Here is a 24,047-nt window from a genome sequence, read left to right as displayed (position 1 = left end):
ATATAGAAGCAGATCAAGAGACAAACCTGCCCCTCTTTCTCTCAAAGTCAGACCAAACTCTGATCAAACAGTAAAACCGTTGTGCTGATCGAGTGTAAATCAAGAGTTTGTCTGATTGTCGCCACAAATGATTTCAGAAACATGTTTTAGCTCACCGTTCAAATGTTAGACAAGATTGTTTGTGACCAGCTGGTGACCATTGTGTCAAACAAATGAGTTTGAGTTTGTAGCCTCCTATTGTCTGCTGGGCCGCAGTGAATTCTGGTAGTTTTAGTCCTTTTTCTCTGGTTCTGAAGCGCCAGTTTCAAAAGTATTTGTGTCTTTCTGCTGCATAGATAGCCTAGTTTCATGTGAGGACCCTCTACTGCCTTTTCAGTAGCAAACTTAATTAACTGACCAACTGTGTGGTGGTGTCCACAAAAGTTACAAGCTCTGAAGTGCAGCGGAATTTTTTCCTGCCCAGATCTGGATAAAAGTAGGGATAATAAAACTGAGGATAAGTAATGTTACTGACGCCAGCGCTACACCGAGGCATTGGACGAGGGAAACATGTCTGTTCTGAGATCATATTTTTCTCCTGAGGTATACCCAAATAAGCACACATCACACTGTTTTGTACCGAACTTGTAAGAGACTTTAATTTTGATAAAGTGACTTTTATTTTTGTATGCTGTAAAGGATATCCTGTTTCATTACCAGGATTTCCTTATCCTGCAGATAAGGAAATCCTGGTAGTGAAAAAAGTCAGTGTGCATTACGTTTCTGCCGTGTCCACTACTTTTCTTATGCCCTCAAAAGCAATGGCTGTAAGTTGTTAGTCATTCTAAAAGTGATGTAGGTTTACTTTTTATGCACAGCATTAGTTTATTGGTGTGCAGGTTATTGTTAACAGTGATTTATCATGGTGCTTCAGTTAACTGACATGCTAATGTACGGCAGTGTTAGCATATGATTTACTGTAATGCTGTTGACGGCTAGCGCTAGTGCTCATTGTCCAGATGTATTGTTGTTCTTATCCTGTGACGTTTTTTAAGTCTTTCTTTTTTCTTGTTTATAACAGTTTCACTCAGATATTTTCACCTGTCATGGCTGAAGACAATCAACAAAGGAGCAAGGCCCTCACTTCCTGGCTCGTGAAAATCGAGTTTGGCTGGCTGTTTACTTACGTTAGCATACAAGTCGTATATAACACGTAAAAGGAACAGTACAAAGTCCGCATGACATCACATACTAATCCTTCAGTTTATTCTGCTCGTTGCTTTTGCTAATGGCTTTTCTTGGCAAGACCCTCTCTACTCTGCCTCTGATTGACTACAGTGCACTTCTTGACGCTTCTCTCATTTGTCTTGCCCATAGACTGCATATATTTCGTGGATTTGCAGTGGTTGCAGAGAAATAGACACAACAACGGCTGAGAAAATAGCTGAGAGACAGAGAACAGTATTAAGAAGGAAGAGAGTACAGAGTGACATACGAATGTCATCTGTTATTTGCATGTTCTAATGTCCCAAAAAAAGAAAAGCTTTAATTTAGGTCTGCTATTTTCATTGTTTATATAACTATCTTTTATTTATGATGGTTTTATTGACTGAAAAATATATTTTGGAATTCTGTTTTTGAACTACTGACACATTCAGAAAGCAATTCTCTCATGGCTAAGCTGGCTACATTTCTCTGGAGACAGCTTCAATGTCATGAAACTTTATTTTGTTTCAGTGAAGCTTAGCTCACTACATTTTCCAAGAAACTTGCCCAACACTGCCAAAATTACAGTTACCGAAACCGTGGATTACCAGAACCAACTGGAAACATGGAAAATGATAAAGCAGCAGCCAAAAATGTAAGAAGAGTCAGAAAAGGGCGAAATTACAATGCACAGGTTGAAGGAGCCGACAGGATCACATTTCACTGGACACTAAACATGTCAGAATTTGGTCAATTAATAATCTTTCTCCTTCATTTAAGTATTGTTAGACAAATAATGACAAACCTGAAAATAATGCAGTGCAAACACAGGCTACATCAGAGTATAGTGGGCGCTATAACATGAACAGGTGAAACCTTACCTGCTCTGTTACCACTTTTCCACCAAATTGGCTCTGGTTCTTGAAGTGGTTCAGATGAAAAAGAAGAAAATATATTTTATTAATCTCTGCAGGGAAATTCAATTTTTTCACTCTGTCGTCATACACACACAGGCCCGAAATACACACACATGCACAAACAGGACCTATACATGCATTAAATGGAGAGATGTCAGAGCGAGGAGGCTGCTTTGGACAGGCGCCCGAACAGCTGGGGGTTCAGTGCCTTGGTCAACGGCACTTTGGCAGTGCACAGGAGGCGAACTGGCACCTCTCAAGCTACCAATCCACGCTCCCTACTTGGCACGTATGGAGACTTGACTGGCAACCCTCTTGTTCCCAACCACCAGTTTTGAGTGGAACCAGTATAATCAAGGATGTGTTATCAATGGAGGCCGTTGCACAATGCAAACGGAAATAAGCACTAGAAGCAAAACAGCGGTTTACACTGATTACCTGCAAACTTTAGTTTTGTTATTACAGATATTCGTTTTAATTCAAAACCAAAGCAAGGACCAGCTATTAATGAAATCACTGCACACTCTTTTTCCTATTGGTTTCTCACTTGTCTTCTCCATCCTCTCTTTGCAACCTGTAGAATATGACACGCCCACTGATGTCGTCATGGTTCGCACTTCAGGTCATGGAAAATGTTTCGGTTCCAGCTGAGAACCAACTTTTTGGGTTCTGAACCACTTTAATTTTGGTCATAATGCTCCGAACAATTGAGATTAGGTGCAGGAAGCAAAACGGAAACTGTTTGACGCTGTTGGAAAAGGGGTATGTTTGGGTTCACTTCATTCAGAACAACCATACTGACTGGTAGCCCAGCCATAGCCTAGTTATGACACTTCTGGTTACTACTGTGGTCATGGAGAAACTCTGATTAGCTCTATATCGCCCCCCTGAGGACTGCTGTTACTTATACCATGGATGTGGACCCTGTTTTTGCCATCAGTTTCTCTTCCCTACTTGACTTTGACAAAATCCTATCTCTGTTCTCCCCTTTACAGTTTTAAAATGTAAATTGTGCCTGACTGTCAAGCTGCCAAAACCTGGATGAGAGAAGAGAGTTGATGAAAGTGTTGATAAACTCATCTGGGTTGTCTAATTACCTCCACTGACAGCAATTAAGCTTAATGAGCAGCAAGGAGCGGTGCAGGGAGTGGTCTGAGGCCCTTTGTTGCCCCTTCTTTCACCTCTCAGGCTGCAAACAGGTTATCAAAGGAAGGTGTTTGTGTTTTGGGCAGAAAGAGAACATTCAGACACTACTAAGGGCTGAAAAAATTACCTCCACCTCCTTTGCATGCTTTTAGTTAATTGAAAATGAACACGAGGGTTAATACAGATTTGTAGGATTTCTTTTTTGTTACTGTTGTTTTTTACTGCCATAGTAAGGAGAAGCAACTGGACTGATATAAATGTGTACAAGTACAGAAAATGACATCTGACATCTGACATCAAACCTACACTTTATTTGGTCTTACATAACAAAAATCAATTTTAAAAAGAAATAAAAGTTATTTAATGCATCTAAGATTATCTGTTAATGTTTCTGGCCTCAATTTACTACCTCTTCATTTACAAATTTAGACCAATAGCAAGAATGTTTTTTATAAAAGCGTGATGCTTTCAGTAAATCACCGGAGCTTTCGTCACATTACATCAAATACCTGTATTTATATATTGACACGTATCCTGAGACATATCAAAACATTATTCTAGTTCAGGCTATACAATTTGGATTGTGTGAACACTGCTTTTTGTTATGCACCAATTTATCAGCCGTATATTGGTATTGGCCGATATTCACCTTTGTCGACTGCTATCGGCCTATCAGCAAATAAAAAGGGTTTAGGTAGGGGGAAACATGTTTCGCAGGGAAACAGGCCTCAATCCAACAGCAAGTGGCAACCTCCGAGGCTGAAAAATGAAGTCAACAGGGAAGTGCCAAAAACTGCAGTTCATCGAATGGCCACTTGAGGCCGGCTCCAAAACGGAGCAAATCCCCACAGACCCCAATGTTCACATGTCCAGTTTTACAGCAGAAATAAACATGTTTACAGTCTGGTACAAGATTAGGTTATGAGGGTGATTTTTTTTTATAACCTACCTTTTACATTTTATCAAGGCTGCAAGTTACATATATTTAAAGGCAAGGCAGTGTAAGTGATAGGTTGTCTGTAGTGTCGACACAGTCTATGAGTCAGATCCACCCCTCGCTCCTCCACAGCTCTAACCTTCCATGTCATGTAAGGCTCCAAAAAACCAAGATGGATCAAAATGCTAGACTCAAGGCCTCAAAACCGCAATACACAAACAAATGGGTGACGTTAAGGTAGCTACGTCCATTATTTCAGTCTATTTCCACACCAGAACTAACAGATCATGAAGGTTGCATTTAGCTAAATTATGATGCATTCAAGCTCTATTTAGTAAAAATAAGTGTTGGAAATAAGCAAAGGTAAATTGTAACCATTTTATGATGTATTCAAACTTTATCTTGTAAATTGAAGTTTTTGGTGAGAAACTTAAATAAATTCAGCTGTTTAAAGGAAAAATGTGTTGATGTTTTCACAGCAACATAAAATAGATATAAGAGAGGGAATTATGATAAATTATATAAAGTAAAAAAGTTGTTAAAAAAAAATATTTTTCATGTGAAAGAAGGTTGTTTAAAAGGTTGTTTCTTGTGTATGACTGAATTTGTGCTCATAGTAGTAGGTAGTGTAATGAAGGGCTTCATTAACTTAAAACAGTTCAGTTATTTTTTTATAATGAAGATTTCTTTGTTTCCCTGGCACAAAAGGGGGAATAAATAACAACAAAAATAGACAACAACAACAACAACAGCAAAAACGCCGGTATCGGTTGTTGGCCATATTGTTATTTTAAACATCGGTATCTGCCCAGAATTTGTGCCTCTTCAACATCATATGAGTAGCTGCTAACTCTTGCATGGCTGACAGTCATGGATGGGTGATAGCGGGAAATCTAAGTAAAATCTTTCTTACGGAAAATAAGCCAAATAATCACAACAAAATCCTGAAAGGACAGGAGTAGTCCCATCTAACAACTAATGTAATCCTGTTGAAGTTATATCTAACTGTATGTAGACATGAACGTCTCTGTGGCATACCTAAATGAAATCAAAAAGACCAACAGAAAGACCCAATCATCCAGTTAGTAATTCCTCCTGATTTCATTGTCTGTTTTCATACTGTAGTCTCTTCTGTCTGGACTCTCTGTGTCCTTTCTTGAGATGTCAGGGATCTAAGTATATCTGACACCGTCTACGTGCTGTTCAAACGTGGACATGTTTATCAGAGTCAGCTAGAGAAATTAGTGTCACCACGGTTTTACTTTGTGCAGACAGGATCTGAAGCAGTAGTGTTGCCTTATTAGACACAGTTGAGTGTGTCATTTTGCTGCCAGTAATTCCTGCTGAGTGCTGGGCTTCGAGCCCAGCTCCTCTGTTAAGCCTGATAATTGTGGCTGAACAGATGTCATATTTGTTTTGTTTTTCCCTTTTTGATCCATTAAAGAAAGAACCATAAAGACAGGGACCAATTAAAATAATGGTATTGGGCTGATGATAAACAATTTTTGGCTGTTTTCAGTGATGTGGACTTTTTAGGATTTGGCAGATGAGAAATGAAATCTTTGTATTGCAGGATCATAAAGCCATGGGGGTTATCATTCTTTGTTCACCGTACTAATTTATCAGAATCATCTTTACTGGCCAATTTGACCCCAGTTTTAAGCTGCTCTCAATGAACATACACGGAAATAGACATACAGCTTAAACAAGGACAACGAAGATAGTGATTAAAAAATATGTTGTACACACAAGTGGGAGAAAAAATAAGTATATATAAATATATGTAAAAACCATTTCTATAAATCGCAGAAAAAATACAAACAGTACAGAGAATTAATACTGTATTGGCAACGTAAACAACTTTATATACATAAAGTGGATGGTTCCTCAGGTCATCAAATACCCATTCTCAAATACCCAAAACGGCCCATTCTCAGTCCCAGATTATCAAATACCAATGCTTTGTCACACCCTAAGCGTGTGATACTGGTGTTGAAAGCACGCTTTGGTGTCTTTGTGAGATGCACCGGACTTTCATATGACTCCACTGTAAAAAATAGCCATCCACATCCCCAGATCATCAAATAATGATGCTTAGTCACAACCCTTGGCATGAGATACCGCCGTCAAAGGCACCCTTTAGGATCTTTATGAGAAGCTCCAGGCTTTCAACAAACTCCACTGTAAAAAGAGCCTGTTGTCATTCCTGGATCGTCAAATACTAACGCTTTGTCATGCCCCTCAGTGTGTGACACTGGCTTTGAAAGCACCCTTTGGAGTCTTTACGAGATGCACCAGGCTTTCAACTAACTCTGTTGTAAAAGCAGCCCTTTCTCATTTCCAGATCATCAAATACTGATGCTTTGTCAGGCCCCTCAACGTGTGATACCAACTTTGAAAGCACCTTTTGATGTCGTTATGACACACCAGGCTTTCAACTAACTCCAGTGTAAAAACAGCCTGTTGTCATTCCCAGATCCAATGCTTATACCTACGCTTTGTCACACCCCTCAGCGTGACACCGACTTCCAAAGCACGCTTTGACATCTTTAAGAGACACACCAGGCTTTCCACTAACTCATATGTAAATCCATCTGCCACAAAATTTGACGCTCAGAGCGACTGATGTAGTATAAAGATTGAGAAAGTCCATATGGGGTGGGTGGGAGGGCTGGTGAATGAGTCAAACAAACAAACTTTCACCCAGGAGACTACAGTTCATGTCCCGTGTGAAACCAAAAGTCAACATTGTTTTAATGTAAACCTACATAATTTAGGTGTGGTTGTTGCACACTGATGTTACTTGTGGGACATATGTACGTCATGTTACGTTATTGTAACAAAATAAGTGGACGTATTAAACCCAAAACATGATCTTTTTTTTTTTTTTAAATCTAACCAAGTAGATACGTATGTTGCCTTCATCAACACATCAACCACATTATAGGATGTGTTTGCATCACATAGACGCAAAAGGGTGCCCTGTTTGTTGCTGTAAAATGCCGAGGGCAGTGACAAATCGTCTGTATTTGATATCCTGCAAATGAGAACCAGTTGCAGTTATGTACAATACATGGAGGATAGGATACATATTTATATTTGATAATGATGGATGATACTGTATGTACATGTTAAAGGACAGAGGTTTACTGTTCAGGATGTTTAATTCTACTGTTTGTGTTCCTCTCTGTGGGATGTAGTGTACCGCTTTAACAAGTGAAGGGTCATATTGTAAAGCCAATGACAGTGCCTTTTGCTATTACTATTTCACATTATTACTATTTCTTTAACATGTAGAGGTATAATTTCTAAAGTTATATTTAGAATTTTTGCTGTAAACACTGTCAACCACAGTGGACAAACTGGAAATCAGTGCTGTCAGTGGACACAGCAGGGGTTGCAAATATTGCCTGCCATTGCCTTTTGGTCATTTATGGCCTCTCAGTGGTTTTAATAATAAAAATAATAATAAAAAAAACAAACAAAGTCAACAACATTTTAAGATAGTTCAGCAACCAATTGTGATATACTGCATCTTACAGTCCTGGGTCTGTTACGCTCTCCCAGAGAATCAAGACTCAACATTTTGCACCAGTGTTCATCCATCACACAGAGTGAAATCAATTGTAGAAGAGGCACAGATAACAATTTCTCACTGATGGTAGCCTCAATAGACCAGAAGGTCCACGCAGTGCAGCCATAAAAATCAACTTAAATACAGCCGGGGCCACATCTGTCACTCTCTCTGTTGGATTACTAAAATACTGCAGAGAGAATGATTTACAAGCACTGCTTTTTATTTTTTTGAGGAAGATTGCTGATACATAATTTCAAGCTGAATGTTGGTTCTTGGATCATATGGACTGTTTCTAAATGCAGCAGTCTCATGGCTGGGATTTCTGAACATTATTTTATATATTACATCATATTATATTAAATCATATTATATTATATTATATTACATACTTCCAAATGTAAGACTAGTTTATACAGTGTATTGTAGCACAATGCCCATTTGTATATTTTACACACTTACAGACACAGCACAGTGAAGATATATATTTTATTCCTATTATATTAAGTATTAGTGTTATATTGTGAGCGGCATGGTGGTACAGTGGTTATCATTGTCACCTCTCAGCAAGACGGTTCCTTGTTCAAACCCTGAGGTGGGGGAGCCCCTCTGTGTGAAGTTTGCATGTTCTCCCCGTGTCAGCGTGGGTTTCCTCCAGGTACTCCAGCTTCCTCCCACAGTCCAAAGACATGCAGGTTAATTGGTGACTCTAAATTGTCCGTAGGTGTGAATGTGAGTGTGAATGGTTGTCTGTCTCTATGTGTCAGCCCTGTGATAGTCTGGTGACCCATCCAGGGTGAACCCCGCCTCTCGCAGCTGTCAGGAGAGATAGGCTCCAGTTCCCCCGCGACCCCCAGCAGGATAAGGCCCTGATCACACAGAAAGTGTTTTAGCGGCTGGAGTTTTTGTAACTGTTTTTAATGAGAATGAAGCTTTTTACTTGTGGGTTTTGCATTGCGATACAAGTTGTGTTTCTGCACTCTAGGTGCCTGGCATTTTTGCTGGAGCGCTCTGAACTCCTCGAGTTGAAGAAACTTCAACTCAGAGCGTAGAAGCGTGTCACGTGATCTCCCATTTTTTCCCATTGTGCAATCAGATGATGTGAGAGGTGGGCCTTCTGTGGTGGTCACGACAACAAGTTTACAGTTGATAAATAATGGAGGAGAATCTGGTGGTAGCGGTTGCTGGATACCCTGAGCTATACGGCCCAACAATAGACAGCAGACTGTCAAACTGTCCCCGAGTCATCCTGAAATATGCCTGGAAACGGCCATCATGGAGGCGAAGCTCCTGGACCAACTGGTGGTACTCGCCATGATCCACCCTCTTTTTTAGGGTCTCATGTACCCACACAGATCTCTGTTTTCCTGTGTATAACAAATCACAATTTCCCCTCGTAACTCACTAAAGTATCTCTGATTTCTCTCAAAGTGGCAAGTGTTCTAACTTTCTTTATCTGATTCAGTAGTCTGACCACTTAGATAATGTTGGCATTAGAGAAAACTGTTTTTGATATTTGATACTTATTTTAAACATGTAAAAAGAGACATGAACATACAAACAAGCAGACAGACAAAGAAAGTAATATTCACAAATAATGAAAGCATAATGTGAAATCAAATTCTCAATGTACAGTTAGTTTGATTTACTCATCCAGGAAGAAGTGGGAGGAAGAATAGACTTATTAAATCCCACTCCTTCTCCTTTAGTCATTGAGTGAAAAGAAACAGATAGCTTCCTTATATAGATAAAGCTATACCTTAGACCTTTCTAAATATACAGTTTTTAGTACCATTTAACTTTGTCATACAAAAATTACCCATTTAAATATTAATTACCAAATATCTGTCAAAAAATATAAACCTGTCTTGGTATATAAACTACCAATTATCCATGACTAACTGATATGAACCAGTATAAATGTATGATATATATATATATATATATATATATATATATATATATATATATATAAATAAAACCAATTATTTTGCCTGACAAAAAATAAATATAAATTGGCAGTACTACATACATAGCTTAATCAACTAGTTCTGCTATCTAGTTAAATATGCATCTAAAATTACTGTCCACTCTCTCCCATCGCTCTCTATACAATTCTTCACTTCCTCTCCCCTCTTACACTTTCTATATATTCCATCTAACTATCTACTCTCTGCACCCAGTGGCACACACTCCCACATTCACACTCACACTTCTACTCCCTCCAGCTCCCCTATGTTCTGTACAGTGGCTGTTATTGTGTGAATCAGTACATACTGTTTCTGTTGAAAAGGCGAGGAGAAAAAAGAAAAAAAAGAAAAGCCTGTGTTGCAGACAGGAAGTGAGGGGTTTGATAGAGATGCTCATGAAAGAGGCATGAATTATGAAAGCAGGGCTCAAACAGCAAGCAAAATAATTGTCAGCAACTATGTTAATCGATAATCTGTTCATTTTGTCAAATGCATGTGGTTATGCTTAGCCAACAAAAGCATGTGGTTAGGTTTAGGAGAAAATAACAGAGTTTGGTGGTTGTCGGACCCATACACCACCCCACCTGCCCGCCCTACTCGGACTTCTGCTGCCTTTACTTTCTTTGTTGTCCCGCCGCGTTTCCCCCTGTCACCACAAGCCACTGACTGGCCGTGTATCTTGTCGATGTGAAAGGTTGCCCGTTGGTGTCTGACACCAGAAATCACTGACCAAGTGGCTATTTTTGATGACTTCGGAGTGAGGCCAGTTTGGTTTGCATCACATATTGTCGCTAAAGGGTGCCATGTTTGTCACTGAGGGAAGTGACAAAAGAACATGGTTACATTTACCCAACACACATATGTGGTTGGGTTTAGGCAACAAAAACAGGTGGTTGTCTTCAGGAAACAAGAACAAGGTTTGGCTTTACAATCTTACGGGAACACCAGTTTCCCGGGTGAAAGTCGGTGGTTGTGGGATGTGGGATGGCTTCAGCTGGCCTGGACGCTGGGCTTCTGCATGATGATTGGATGATCTGTGGCTGAATCCCTTTTTGATTGACAGCGAAATGAGCGAATCATTGAATCATCTTGAAATATAAACCACCACTGGAGCATTTTTCAAGTTTCATTCTGTTGTTCCGAGTTGATCTGGAGACTTTTCCAATCCTTTTAGTGACTTTTTCTTTGTTAAAACGACTAGCGACAAATCTAGCATATTTTTCTGGTGTTATTGGAGACTGTACTGGTGTTTGGAGACTCTGACTTCTGTCGCTCTGCAGTTACTGTCCCCAATGAGCAGCGGGTGCTGCTGTGAGCCCCTCCACCATCCCAAAGCACTCACAGGCGGTCACACTAGCCTCTCGCAGCCCCAGAGGGTAGAATTTACGTATAAATAAACAGACAAATTTTATGATGTAGGCCAAAAATGATCTTCCCCTCCTTGAAAGACCAGCAGCCACCACTGTGTTAGACCCATCCACCACCACGCCCACCCGACTTATGTTGTTGTTCTGCTGCATTTCCCCCTGACCGGTGCCGTTAAACAATAACGACGACCGGCCACGTATCATACTGGCATGAAAGGACAGCTTTTTTCGTTGGTGTCTGACACTGAAAGTCACTGAGCAAGCCCCGCTATTCAACGAAGGCGGAGTTAGACCAGGTTGGTCAGGATGCCTGCCAAGCTATAGACTACAGGTCAAGATGAACAAAGAAGAAAACTGGTTATTTTTTTGTGAGCCATAGCTGTGTTTGGTGGCGAGATAGTGCCAAAAAAAATGTTGTTTTTTTATCAAGACATTGCTGCTTTTCCAGTGGGGATTGTGTTCCAAAAACTGTGCATTTTAAGCCAAAACAGGATCTTTTCCTAACCATAGCTAATTGGTTTTTGTGCCTCAACCTAACCACATGTTAACCACAGCGTTGCTGAAATGTAAAGTTTCAACCTATCCACTGCATAATACCATACAATAGTAATCTATCTGGATATGATTTTGGGGTATTGATTTAGACAAAACAAAATATTTGGAGGCATCGAATTGGGGTCTGGGAAATTGTGACGGGCACTTATCTCTAGAACTTTTTATAGACTAACCAATTAATTGATTAATCATAACAATATTACACATTATTAGTAACTGAAAATAATCTTTAGTTGCAGATCTTGCCATGATCTTTATAACAATGATATAGTACAGTAGGACCCAGCTTTTTAAAAAAACTTTCTTGATGACAGAGTCTAAAACATCAGGTTAACGCTGCTTCTGTTGCTTCAGTTATAACTACTTTTTAAAAATCTCTGTCTTGTGCGTTCCTGAGCTTTTTGTAAACGCAGTACTTAATTACTGGAGAGCCCCTTTAAAGCTCATTAGTCACGGGGAGTGCTGCTCTGCCTGTGGGGACTGTTGTATAATGTATTCTGTGTTTGTGGATAGTGATGTCATGAGGGTGATCTCAGCATGGACTGTTATTTTAAACAGAAAAATTGCATTAAAAACTGGTAAAGTTTACGTCATGTTTATTTACCAGACAGGGAAAATCTAAGATACAGTAAATACTCGCTTAGTTGTATCATGAGAATTGTGGGATCCAGTGTTTTTGGAGCTTGACCAAAACAAGGGACCAGAAGGTCGGTGCCATGTCATAATTCCAACATCCCATTATTTCGACATCCCATTATTCTGAAAATTATCCATTGTTCCGAAATCTCAATGCTTCGACATCCCGTTGGTCCGACCATATTAAACCCATTGTTCCGAAGTCCTGTTGTTCCAAAATCTCAATGTTGCAATGCAAAAAGTTGAAAAAGCAAGCAGCAAGGGAAAGCAGCAAGAGACCGTGTTGTCATGTTGTTTACTGTTGCCATGACGACAACGGTCGCCCTGTTTTGAGGAAGTAGAAACGATGTTGAAAGTTAGAATTTTAACCCAAACCATGATCTTTTCCTAACCATAACCAAGTAGTTCTTGTGCCTAAACCTAACCAGACCTTAACCATGAAACACTTATTTTGTAACAATGAAAAATTAGATTTCGGAACAACAGGACTTCATAACAGTGGGTTTAATATGGTCAGAACAATGGGATGTCGAAACATTGAGATTTCGGAACAATGGGATGTCGGAATAATGGGATGTTGGAATTATGGGGGAAAATGGCTGCTTTGGAGTACTGCTTTAATGACCAACAGGAAAAACATTTGATTTAATCATTCTGGACACATTGTGATTACTTCACCTCCGCCAAGTTTTTGGTTCCTTTTGTATGTCTATCAGCAGGATTACAGAAAAAAATACGAGCCATTTTCATAAAATTTGGTAGAAGGGTATGGCATGAGCCAAGGAGGAACCCATTTAATTTTGGACCGGCTCCGAATGACAGGGCATATACACAAATTATTTTTCACTTTCATTAATATTGCAAGATAGGTCATTTAGTCTTGGCAGACGTCTGCTGTCTCAAAGTGCCCTTCTAGTTCTTGCTGGGGTTTTTTTGTTTTATTTGCCAAATAGACTATCTTCTGTCCTCCCTTAAGATCTTGTGCATCAACCAGGCTCACTTTTTTCATATTGTAAGATCAACTCTGATTTAAATTATGGTTAATGATCATATAAGGCATGGTTGAATAAGTCTACCAGATAGTTATATAAATGTGTAGAATACACACATATAAGTTTTATGTTAAAACCTTGATACTACAGTTTAACTGATCTTAAAAGTATAGTGTGTAAGGTTAAGGAGGATTTAGTGGCATCTAGTGGTGAGGATTGCAGTCTGCAACCAGCTGAAACCTATCATGGTTAGAATTCCTTCGGTGTTAATTGTTGTGGAGGTTTTTACCAGGAGCCAAATTATCTTCAGAGGTCTCTTCCTCTCCAAAACAAACAGACCAGGTGCTAAAAAGACTTGTGTCACAGTGTCACATTAAAAAATCTTTGCAGACTGCTGACTGCAGTGGCTGACACTAAAACGCTAATAGTCCTATCTAGTCCCATCGTTTTACCTCCAGCATGCACTGTATGTATGAAGCAGTCGGGATGAGAGTCAGCACCACCAAATCTGAGGCCATGGTTCTCTGTCTGAAAATGGTGGATTGCCCCCTTTGAGTTGGGAGTGAGTAACTGCCCCAAGCGAAGGAGTTCATGTATCTCGAGGTCTTGTTTATGGGTGAGGGTAGAATGGAGTGTAAGATGGATCGACCATTTGGTGCAGCATCTATAGTGATGCGAGCACTGTGCCGGACCCTCGTGGTGAAGAGGGAGCTGAGCTGGAAGGCAAAGCTTTCAATTTACTGGTCTATCTACGTCCCAGCCCTCACCTATGGTCATGAGCTCTGGGTAGTGACCTTAAAAATGAGATTGCGGATACAAGCGGCCGAAATGAGTTTCCTCAGTGGGGTGGCTGGGCTCAGATTTAGAGATAGGGTGAGGAGCTCGGACATCTTAAGGGAGCTCAGAGTAGAGCCGCTGCTCCTTTGCGTCAAAAGGGGTCAGCTGAGGTGCTTCGGGCACGTCCCACTGGCCACTCATCTGGCCTGGGAATGCCTTGGGATCCCCCAGGAGGAGCTTGAAGGCGTAGCTGGGGAGAGGGGTGCACTTTGCTCAACCTGCTGCCCCTGCCACCCGGCTTCGGATAAGTGGTTGAAAATGGATGGATGGATAGACCCAGTGTTTGGTTTGTCCATTCAGAGGTACTGTAACATGGCAATGTAACATGGCGGACTCTGCTGACAAGGATCTGCTCCCTGTGTAGATATAAACTGTTCATTCTAAGGTAACGAAAACACAGCAACTCTTACTGTCAAGTGATTACATAAAAGGAAACCCACCTACTATATGGTATTCTATTTCTGCCAATATAGCCCCTAAACCCTACACACTGGACCTTTAAGTGCACCAGCTTGTCTTACTTTATCCATTTTGGTTGGAGCATTAACTCTAATTTAATTTATGGTTAATAATCATTCAAGACATTTTGATGGTTGTATTGATGTGTATAATACACACATATCACAAGTATTATGTTAAAACTCCAGCGATCTTACAGAGGATCACACAAATTATCCAATCTCTTGGGTTTACAAAAAAAAAAAAAAACCTTGCACATACAGGTACAGGAGTGTCAAAAATTTAATTTTCATAAAGCTAAAAGCAACACTGATGAAAGCTGACATTTGTGCTGTCACTTGACAGCGATGATATTATAATGGACAAAACTATCTTCGGCGGTGTCTTCTTGGATTCCGATCCAATTTAAGCTTTTAGGTCAAATTGAGCTGGCAACCTGAATAATCTCAACACCATATGAGGTTGGAGAGAAGAAAAACTAAATCTACTATATAAGTGCTCCCTGTGCTGTAGATATTTTCACTGAAGTTTCAGATTCTTCTGTTTATTTACTCCACATTTCACTCTGGAAACTCTTCAGGTCCTTTTACTTTTCTCAGTGGGCACCCACATGGTGTTGCTTCATTTGGTCTCTATACGAGTGACCTTTACTTCCTCTTTAAGTCTCTTTGATTTGCTCTTTAAAGCAATATAAGACCTCTTTCTTTGTAGGCAGTTCCCCGATTCATTTCAGTGTTTCTCAGAGTGATGTAGAGGGTCTTTCCAGCTGAGGTGAAACTGTACTGAATGTCTTACACCCCAGAGACAAAGATTGGATGTAATGATCCATACAGGACAGAAAAAAGTAGTGTTAAATAAAGGAATTAAGGTGCTGAGGAAAACTGAAAAGACAGCAAGACGTGTGCACAATCCTGACAGTTTTAATAGATGTCACCTTTTTTTTTTTTTTTTACACTTTGTTAGACAAAATTAGGGTCATATCCAGATCCAACACGTTCTCACTCCAGACTGTCAACTGCAGCTTAATCAGTTGCCCTACGCTTCAAACTTACCTAACGATCCAAACTCCTCTAGCTTCAGTTTAAGAAACGTTAGTTTCCACGTCTGCATGGTGGTGCAGTGGTTAGCATTGTCGCCTTCTGGTTCCCTTCCCAGATAGCACACATACATCTGGCTGATGTCGGCCCGATGTATCAAGTTTAGATCATTAAGACGTAGCAGGGAGAGCGTTTGCTCATTGCCAAGACGTCGCTGAGACATCAGCCTTTAATCGAAAATGACCACCACGCGACATTCAAACAATCAATAAAAGAAGCTGCGCTCAGTGGGCGCTCCTTCATTAATATTCATATGCTTCGGTAACTACAACCTTTATTCATTTAGGTCGGACCTTTCAACCTACAAATATTTCACCATTCAATGTGAGAAATCAATGCTAACATTCAAAAATAGCTGACTGTTACCCTATTTCGTGTGTAAGTGTGCACAATGAAGAGACAAAAGTCAATTTGACAAACTTTATTTTCAAATTTCCACAAAAAATATCTAATGACCAGTCCGCTTCTCCTGGCAGCCTGCAAGAGACAGAAAAGACCATGAGCACGTAACTTCAAGAAACAAATCCCAACTTCACCACTGTATTTTTTTTTAGCATTTCAGCTGTCTTTTAGCCAGATTGAAGGCTTTGGGTCCGTCACTCTGCTTAATTTAGTGTTGAAACTGTTAAATAACGGGATCCGGCGTTAACTTTGTTAACTGTTAACAGCAGCTCAACAATCAGTCCTTCATCTCGGAAAAACAGTGGTTTCAAAACTGCGCTATTACCTGTAGCCACTGGGTCAGTTTGCTTTGCAGAGGAGACCTTGACTGATAAATTGCCCATAAAATCACATTAACAACATACCGAAGGCATCCTTAAACTTAACTATTTCACCTCCGCGCTCCTCTCTGCTGGTCTCACTGACACTTGAGCACCTTTTCTGGGATACACAGTGTTGGCCCGCCCCGCCTTACCTCCGCGCTCCTCTCCGCTCCTCTCCCAGACACTTGAGCACACGTCCAGGTCCCCGGAGGTCAGGCTGGGGGGTGCGGGACCACGGGTGGCAGCTCCGGGCACTTCCACTTTAACCCAAAGCAAGTGCTCACGATAACCAGATGAGCAGGTAACATCAACTAGGGAAAATAAAATAAAAACACCACAGTTGTAGCATGTTAGCTAACATGAGCTAAACCGCTAAACTAGCTATCAGCTAACGAAAGATAATGTTAGCTGGTGGGGACATGTGCTATATACACCCAGTCGTGCCTCGCCACTCACCAGGAACCTCTTTTAATGGTCACAGAATAAATAACATAGCTATTTTCTGCCAATTTATTCCAGTTAGCTTACCTGAAACCAACTGCGATGAGATGCTGCGTCCTGTGAGCTCAGTTCCAAACAAACACCGCGGAGATAAAATTCTGCCTTCAGTGGCGACTTCCGTATGTGGGCAGACATTCAACGGCACTGGGCTGACCCAAAGCCGACGTAACAGAGATGTTTGATGAACTGGGACAAAAGAGTATTAAATTTAAAGATATCCGCCCATGCAGCCGACACTTGTCAGACGTTATAAATTCAGGGCCGATTGTCGTTGTCCTCAGGCCGATGTCGGCCAGATGTATGTGTGCTATCTGGGTTCTGTGTGGGGTTTGCATGTTCTCCCCATGTCAGCATGGGTTTACTCCAGGTGCTCCAGCTTCCTCCTACAGTCCAAAGACATGTAGGATAGGGTAATTGGTAACTCTAATTTGGCCATAGATGTGAATGTAAGTGTGAATGGTTGTTTGTCTCTATGTGTCAGCCCTGCAAAAGTCACTCAGGATAGACTCCAGCACACCTGCGACCCCTAACAGGATAAGCGGTTATGGAAAATGAATAAATGAATGATGTCAGTTTTCTTGCCAGTATTGGCTCGTCCACAGTGACTACAACAACAGTTTGCGAGGCTTGGATAGAGATGCGCGCCCAAAAGAAAAACCCACATTTCTGCTCAGAAAGAGAAACACACCTACTTCTGAACAGTATGAAAGACTTGGATATCAACAGGTTTTTGAATATGTGCAAATATAACAACGCCAACCTCCCTCAGAAGGTGGTTGAAGTAATGAGAGAGGCAGACTGTGTTCACATGGTCATCTAAGGCTACCACCCAAACTTTGAAAAATCCTATTTTGATGCAAAGAAGCAAAATGACACAAGCAACTTGAGCTGTTCTTCCTGTGTTTCATTCACAGGGGCTTAAGCCGATGGACCACAATGGGCTTTCCGACCCCTATGTCAAGTTGCACCTACTGCCCGGAGCCAGCAAGGTGAGTCATAATTCCTCTCTGCTGGATTTCTTTTTTTACTCTAATGAGTAGCTACATGTCTGTTTTCTCTTTTGTACTTTAGTGGTGGTTTTGCTTTTCCCGATGAAGATCTAGTTATGTTGCCTTGTTCCTTGGATGTAGGCTGTAACTAATAGAGTTACCTACACTAATAATGTTTCATACAGATGACCTTTTTTTGCAGATAGCTGGATAAATATCTACGGGCCATGAATAAAATGTATATGTGCTTCATCGTTAGTTCGCTCGCCTTATTTCTGACCAAGCAGCAGACCGTTTGGCCCTGTGAAATTTTAGTTTTAAAGTTTGCCAGGTGCGCCCGCAGCGCTTGAGAATGGATGGAGGGGATACTCCCGTCAAGTTTGAGATGGGAGATGACTAGAGTAGCAACAGCATCCATTTTGGCTTAATTTAGGCTTCTCACAGTACTGTAGTTTAAATGAAATGATTATTATGTTATCACAAGTTATCACAAATATACCACCTGCCAGTCTTTCAAAGCAGACGTTGTATTGCACGTTATCCTGCAAGCAACCATGAGAGTATTTCACAGGCTTTACACATAATTAATTATGCTTAGAAAACAAATAGTCAGATACTATTTCATGCATTTTGTGACATTTTCTCCGTAGATATCATGTATGCACTCTGTATGGAGCACTGTTAATCACCTGTATGGAACACCGTTATGAATCCAAGGAGGCATTACTTTTGCCCACTTTTCCCAAAAACTACTGGTCCAAAATACATCATCTATGCTAGCTTGCTAACTCTTGTCTCAGTTTTTCTCCAACAATCAGTAAATCCATCAACTAAGTGCCCCATACCATGATTTCAGCACCCCTCCGTCCTGAAAAGAAATCTTAACGTTATAGGAAACACTGACAAGGCAAATATATTGTGATATTGTGGTTTTAAAAGACTAATGTTAGCTAACATTAGCTTGCTTGCTAAGGTGGACAAATTGCTAACTAGCCAACATAGCAAAAAACTGTATCATTGATGTCATTGAAGTCATAGACTCCAGGGCTGATCTGGCTGGTAACTTAGCCAGCTTACCGTTTGCAAATTACATTTTCAGCTAATATTATGAACCAACCCATGCCACATCCGTAAAGCTTAGCTAAGTTAAAGCTAGCTGGCAAACTTAGCTAGCTTGCTTGCTAATGTCACCACTAGAAAAATCACTATCTGAGTGGATACCTCAGTAGGCTAGCTTACAAAATTATTTCCCCAGCCAACATGATCCATAATACTAACTTGTGTATTATGACTAATTATATTAGCTAACAATAAATGATGTAACGGTACAATGTGCTTTCTATTAGCAAAGAACAACGCAGGGACAGCAAAAAAGCTAACTGTAACCTGAGCTAAGGCTAGCCATCTAGCTGCTAACTCTACATGGACCTGTAAGTGGTTGCTTTGTAAGTAATTTGCAAAAGGCAAGCTGTTTAGTGTAATGGAGCCAATGATCAAAATGAAATATCGGAACATAGCAGATACTTAATATTATACTAAATATGATTGTAACTTATTTCTCTCGTTTGTCACTGTTGTGGCCGATTCTCAGATGCTTGCTCGTGGGTGAGGGGTTGCTAATAACAAGGTTTTTCTGAAAGTTACGTACAGAACCTCTAAAAGAACCTTGTTGGGTCAACACAGTTCCTTGATGTCTGAGTTTTCAGGAGTGCTTACTGTATATTTTTGTACTAAGCCCTTCTTGTGGTTTCCTCAGGGCTGTAAATAAACCCACATGAGGAGAGGACTAATCATCTGTTTTATGATTCGGGGAGCATCACAGCGAGGTTATGTCAGTGCAAGGCTTTGTCAATGTAAACAACATCAACTGGCTGACCTAATGTACCCGCTGACTAATGATGTGCTTCAGTTGTGAAGGCCGTGTCTCTTATCCTCACGCTGTGAGCCAAGCTTCGGTCTGCTTAATGTCGCAAGTGGATGCGGTTGAAGAGACGTAACTCATGATCTGTTGTGTACGAGCCATTCAGAGATCTCACGGGTCTCCACATGTCAGCCCCCAACCACTGCTTTTCCACCACAAAAAGCGTGTTACGTATAAGATGGAAATGTATTTTCAACGTGCAAAATGACTCACCGGTTCTTCTATACGAGATAGTGAATTCTTTAATTTGCTTGCGACTGACAGGAGGCCTTGAAGTTGATTTAATCCTTTCATTAAAGTCCTCAAATCTAATATAGATCCTGTGAATGAGTACACTCCACAAAAGCAGCTTATTGAAAGCTAAAGCTGTGTGATTATCCATCTACCTCACCCACATCTCCCTTTCCTCTGATTCAAACTCATCTCATTTGTTCGTATGATCTGAACTTTGTAATTGTTTAGTCCCCGCTTCAGCTTTGACTTTAGACAACCATTATGTAGTGGTGCCTGACAGATATGTAAAAGAAGAATGAATAACCATGTAACTGTATGCTTTGGTCCTGTCTTGTTTTTTGCATTAGGGTTGTAATCCTTACTACACACCACAAAATATAATTGTTGAATGTATGAAATATATAGTACAAAAAAAATCATTCTTCTCAGATTGTAACTACCAGTGGAGTGAAAACGAAGATGATTTGTCTCAGGCTGACACCAGAGGAAAGGCCATGTTGTTACCTGGGGAAGACGGTGCCTGTGCTGCATATGTTGTTTGGGTTTAGTAAGGCAGTCTTACAAACGGCACTTTGATCTGTGCTGTTAACGAGGCAAAATTACTGTTGTTGACTTACAGGCTAAAATATGAAAGTTAGCCCATAAGAGTAATGTTGTGCTTACACTAGAGTAACACAGCAACAGGCTACACATCAATTTTAATGAAAGAGGGTGACACGAGGCAACAAACTGATGCCTGACACTTATCGCTGTGGCATGAAGCACTACAAATAAAAGTAAGCCTCAAACTTTTTTTCAGCGCTCAATGACAGAGTGAAGCATCAACCAATAAGTTTTTGTTTCTAGCTGTGGAACTGTGTTATTTAGCTCAGTTCGCTGAAACTATGCTAGCTGTCTGCGGTGCACATGGAGATGCAATGGGACTGTGAAACATGATGTTAAAATGGGCACAAACATTGATGAAAAGCATGGATATTTTTGTTCAAATACAAACGTTAGATGACGTTCAGTCAAGGTGCTTTGCTGTAAGTGGCAGACACCATGGATGTATCAAGAGAACTGGATGCAATGTTGAATGCAGAGTCCCGTTCATTTTTATGAGAGTTGCTTAGTGGCACTTGAAGCCAAAATGGTTCAACTGCTGCATACAAAATTACCCAGATGACCCAGAGATGATTGCACTACTGCTGCACTGTGCGGCCCATAGAGCAGACACACTAGAGACACACCGGAGTACAGCCAACTGTCTAACTTTTGCTGGCCAAACAACTTCTGGTTTAGCGTGCCGCAAACTTGAATAGGGATTAAATGATTTAACTGTGCCACTCTTCTAGACTTCTGAAATAATATTGGACTGAATGAATCAGTTCTTGAAAGTAAAAGAGTGATTTCGGGGGGGCGTGACACTCAAAAAAAATGTATCCACTGTCTATGGGAAAAAGTCTTTTAGGGCCACAGGACATTACCTGATGGACCCCGGAAACTGCAGTTCGACTACAAAAATTGGCTTTAAAGCCCAGCACACCGCAATGTGGCACCGACCACATTAACAAATAACAGGAAGTAGCAGCTTAAGTGACGGGAAGCCCCTCTGAATATGTGTATAGGAAGGCTTGTAGGATTGTCACACTGACGCTGCTTGTTTGTCAGACCCTATAACTTGTTGTGCTGTATCAATTCTTTGGCCTTCTTGCAAGTTTATTCCACAACACAATTGGTGACGAGGATGGGAGTCTGAGGTTCAAGTCTCTTAAACTTCTAACCACACCCAAACAACCCAGCTGGATGTGGTCAGGTGAAGGCTAGTCTGTTGTACCTTTGAGTAAACCCAGTGTGGTACTATAGTGCCATATTAGCTGATAAACGTGCAAGTAATGCAATCATTAGTTTTAGATGTGTCCTGTCATGAACTTAAATGTTGGACAAGTCAAGACAAATTTTAAATCTTTACATGAGAAGGTAAGAACAAAATCATGAGGATTCATCCTCTGAGTACTGCAACAATGTCTGCACCAAGTTTCTCTGCAATCCATCTAATAGTTGTTCCAATATTTGACTTGGGACCAAAGTGAAAGTACATTGGCTGAAAGTTTAATAAGCCCAGTAAAGTTTTGAGAGACTTGGCCTGTATGATAAGGAATAAACACCACAGCAACAAACCATTTAGAAATGTTGTGAATAATACTTGGAGCTTGTCATAGGGAAAAATGATTTCTGTCGCAGCAGCGTACAGCAGATTTCATGATACGGCTGAGAAACTCTGCAGAGCTGCTATTATTATTGCAATCCTGATGATTTCAAACTCAGATTTGCAGATCAACAGATACAGCAGCTCTGACAAACTGACTTCCCACTGCCATATGAATATAAATGGCAGATACATTATTAAATTCTGTACAAGGCTGAGGTTATTCTGGATCTCTGAACTCTGAACTCAAAGTAATCCAAATGCATCTGTTGGCTCTCTGAAGACAGATGGAAACAGTCGTAATGTCAGGCATGCTTTTGCCACCCTGTGTTGTCAGCAGTACCACTTTGTATGCTCAGCCAGACAATGTGTTATGACTTTTATTGTGCAGTGTTGGTACAAAAAACGAGGGTCAATAACATTTTCAATCTCTTAATATGTGACTGGAATAAATTACTGACTACTGGGTGTGTGCAGACACTGAGCTTTGTGCTTTGTTGTGACATAACTTGCTTTCTTGAAATTAAAAAAAATGGACTAATTAGTGAGAATGCACAGATAGAGTTGTGATTATTAGCATGAGAATGTGAAATTAGCCATTCAGATAGTGAGAAAGCCCCGGGCCTGACAACGGCAATGAGACAGTAGCGTAACAATTGTCACGCAACACATGGAAAAGGACCATAAAACAAATCAACAGTCTGCCTGCTGCTGGTCTGCAATTGGACAGCTCCACCCCTTTAATCACTGGAGTTACAGGAGAAATCCGCCGACTGTAGATATCATCTGTGATAATATCTGTCCAACAGATTTAGTTCAGGGATTTCTCAACAACCAGTGACCAGATTGCTGTGTATATTCATCGCACCCTGAGGATGATTCAAATGACTTCTTACAGCAAAGTGTATTTAAAGACTACAGTTTACACAGCAAAAAACAACCTTAAAAGCCCTGGATATGACTGCCTGGCTTCAGGAAATGTTTGTGTGTTCTCCACTCTGCAGAGACATACATGGAGGAAGAAAGAATGAGTTAAAAATACCATGTGCATGTACTCAGTTGCTGTGGTTTGAGGCTAAGAATACTGTAAACCAAAGAAAGTGAATGACACATAATTACATCAGCAGTGAGTCATGGCTTTAGTTTTCCTCAATGGAAGTTTTGTTTAAATGTTAAATGTTATTCACAAAGTTAAGTGTGGGTTTTAATGCAATTTTTTTTATCCATGATTCACCTATTGTTTAAGAATATTGAGTCAGATGTCGCTAGTCTCATTCACAGACCGCTCTTAAGAGAAAATTTCTTCTTAAAACCCACTTACGCAGTTTTCACGAAGATTTAGAAATGCATCAGTGATTCTTATTTTCACGTGGTTATAACCTAATGAAAACATAGCTGGTGATGTTACAGACAGAAGTGACTGGTGCAGAGCGCTGTGTTGGATGTGCACGTGCTGGTAAAGAGGTCATTGGTTCTGTAGAGCCTTCTCACTGTGAATGAGCTGAACTCAACGCCCTGCACACTGAAGACGTGCCTGTACTCTTACACTCACACACAACTTCATATTAAAACCACGTACATGTCTTTGATAAGACAGGTCAAGACACATGATCCATGCGTGAAATATCTTCTCGTACTAAAAAGGTTATTAATTAGTGGCTATTTTTAAGACCGGTGTAGCTGGAGCTGAATCACTGAGCAGGGCCCATCAAGCCACTCGGGCCAGCTAACGTAGGTGAGCAGAAGCAGATACAGTGTAGATATAAGGCCGGGACGTG

General features: G+C 40.5%; 1 protein-coding gene across 1 annotated transcript in view; it reads left to right on the top strand.

Moving 5' to 3' along the window:
* The window catches only part of doc2b (double C2-like domains, beta), a 247,321-nt gene that overhangs the window by 154,019 nt on the left and 69,255 nt on the right, over positions 1 to 24,047 (top strand). The window contains exon 3 of the mRNA XM_049591263.1: positions 17,852 to 17,926. Within this exon, the coding sequence (XP_049447220.1) occupies positions 17,852 to 17,926 (75 nt within the window). The remainder of the gene's footprint in view (positions 1 to 17,851; positions 17,927 to 24,047) is intronic.

The sequence above is a fragment of the Epinephelus fuscoguttatus genome, linkage group LG12 (assembly GCF_011397635.1).
Source record: "Epinephelus fuscoguttatus linkage group LG12, E.fuscoguttatus.final_Chr_v1".
NCBI classification, from domain to species: Eukaryota; Metazoa; Chordata; class Actinopteri; order Perciformes; family Serranidae; genus Epinephelus; species Epinephelus fuscoguttatus.
This window is presented reverse-complemented; position numbering and strand designations above follow the sequence as displayed.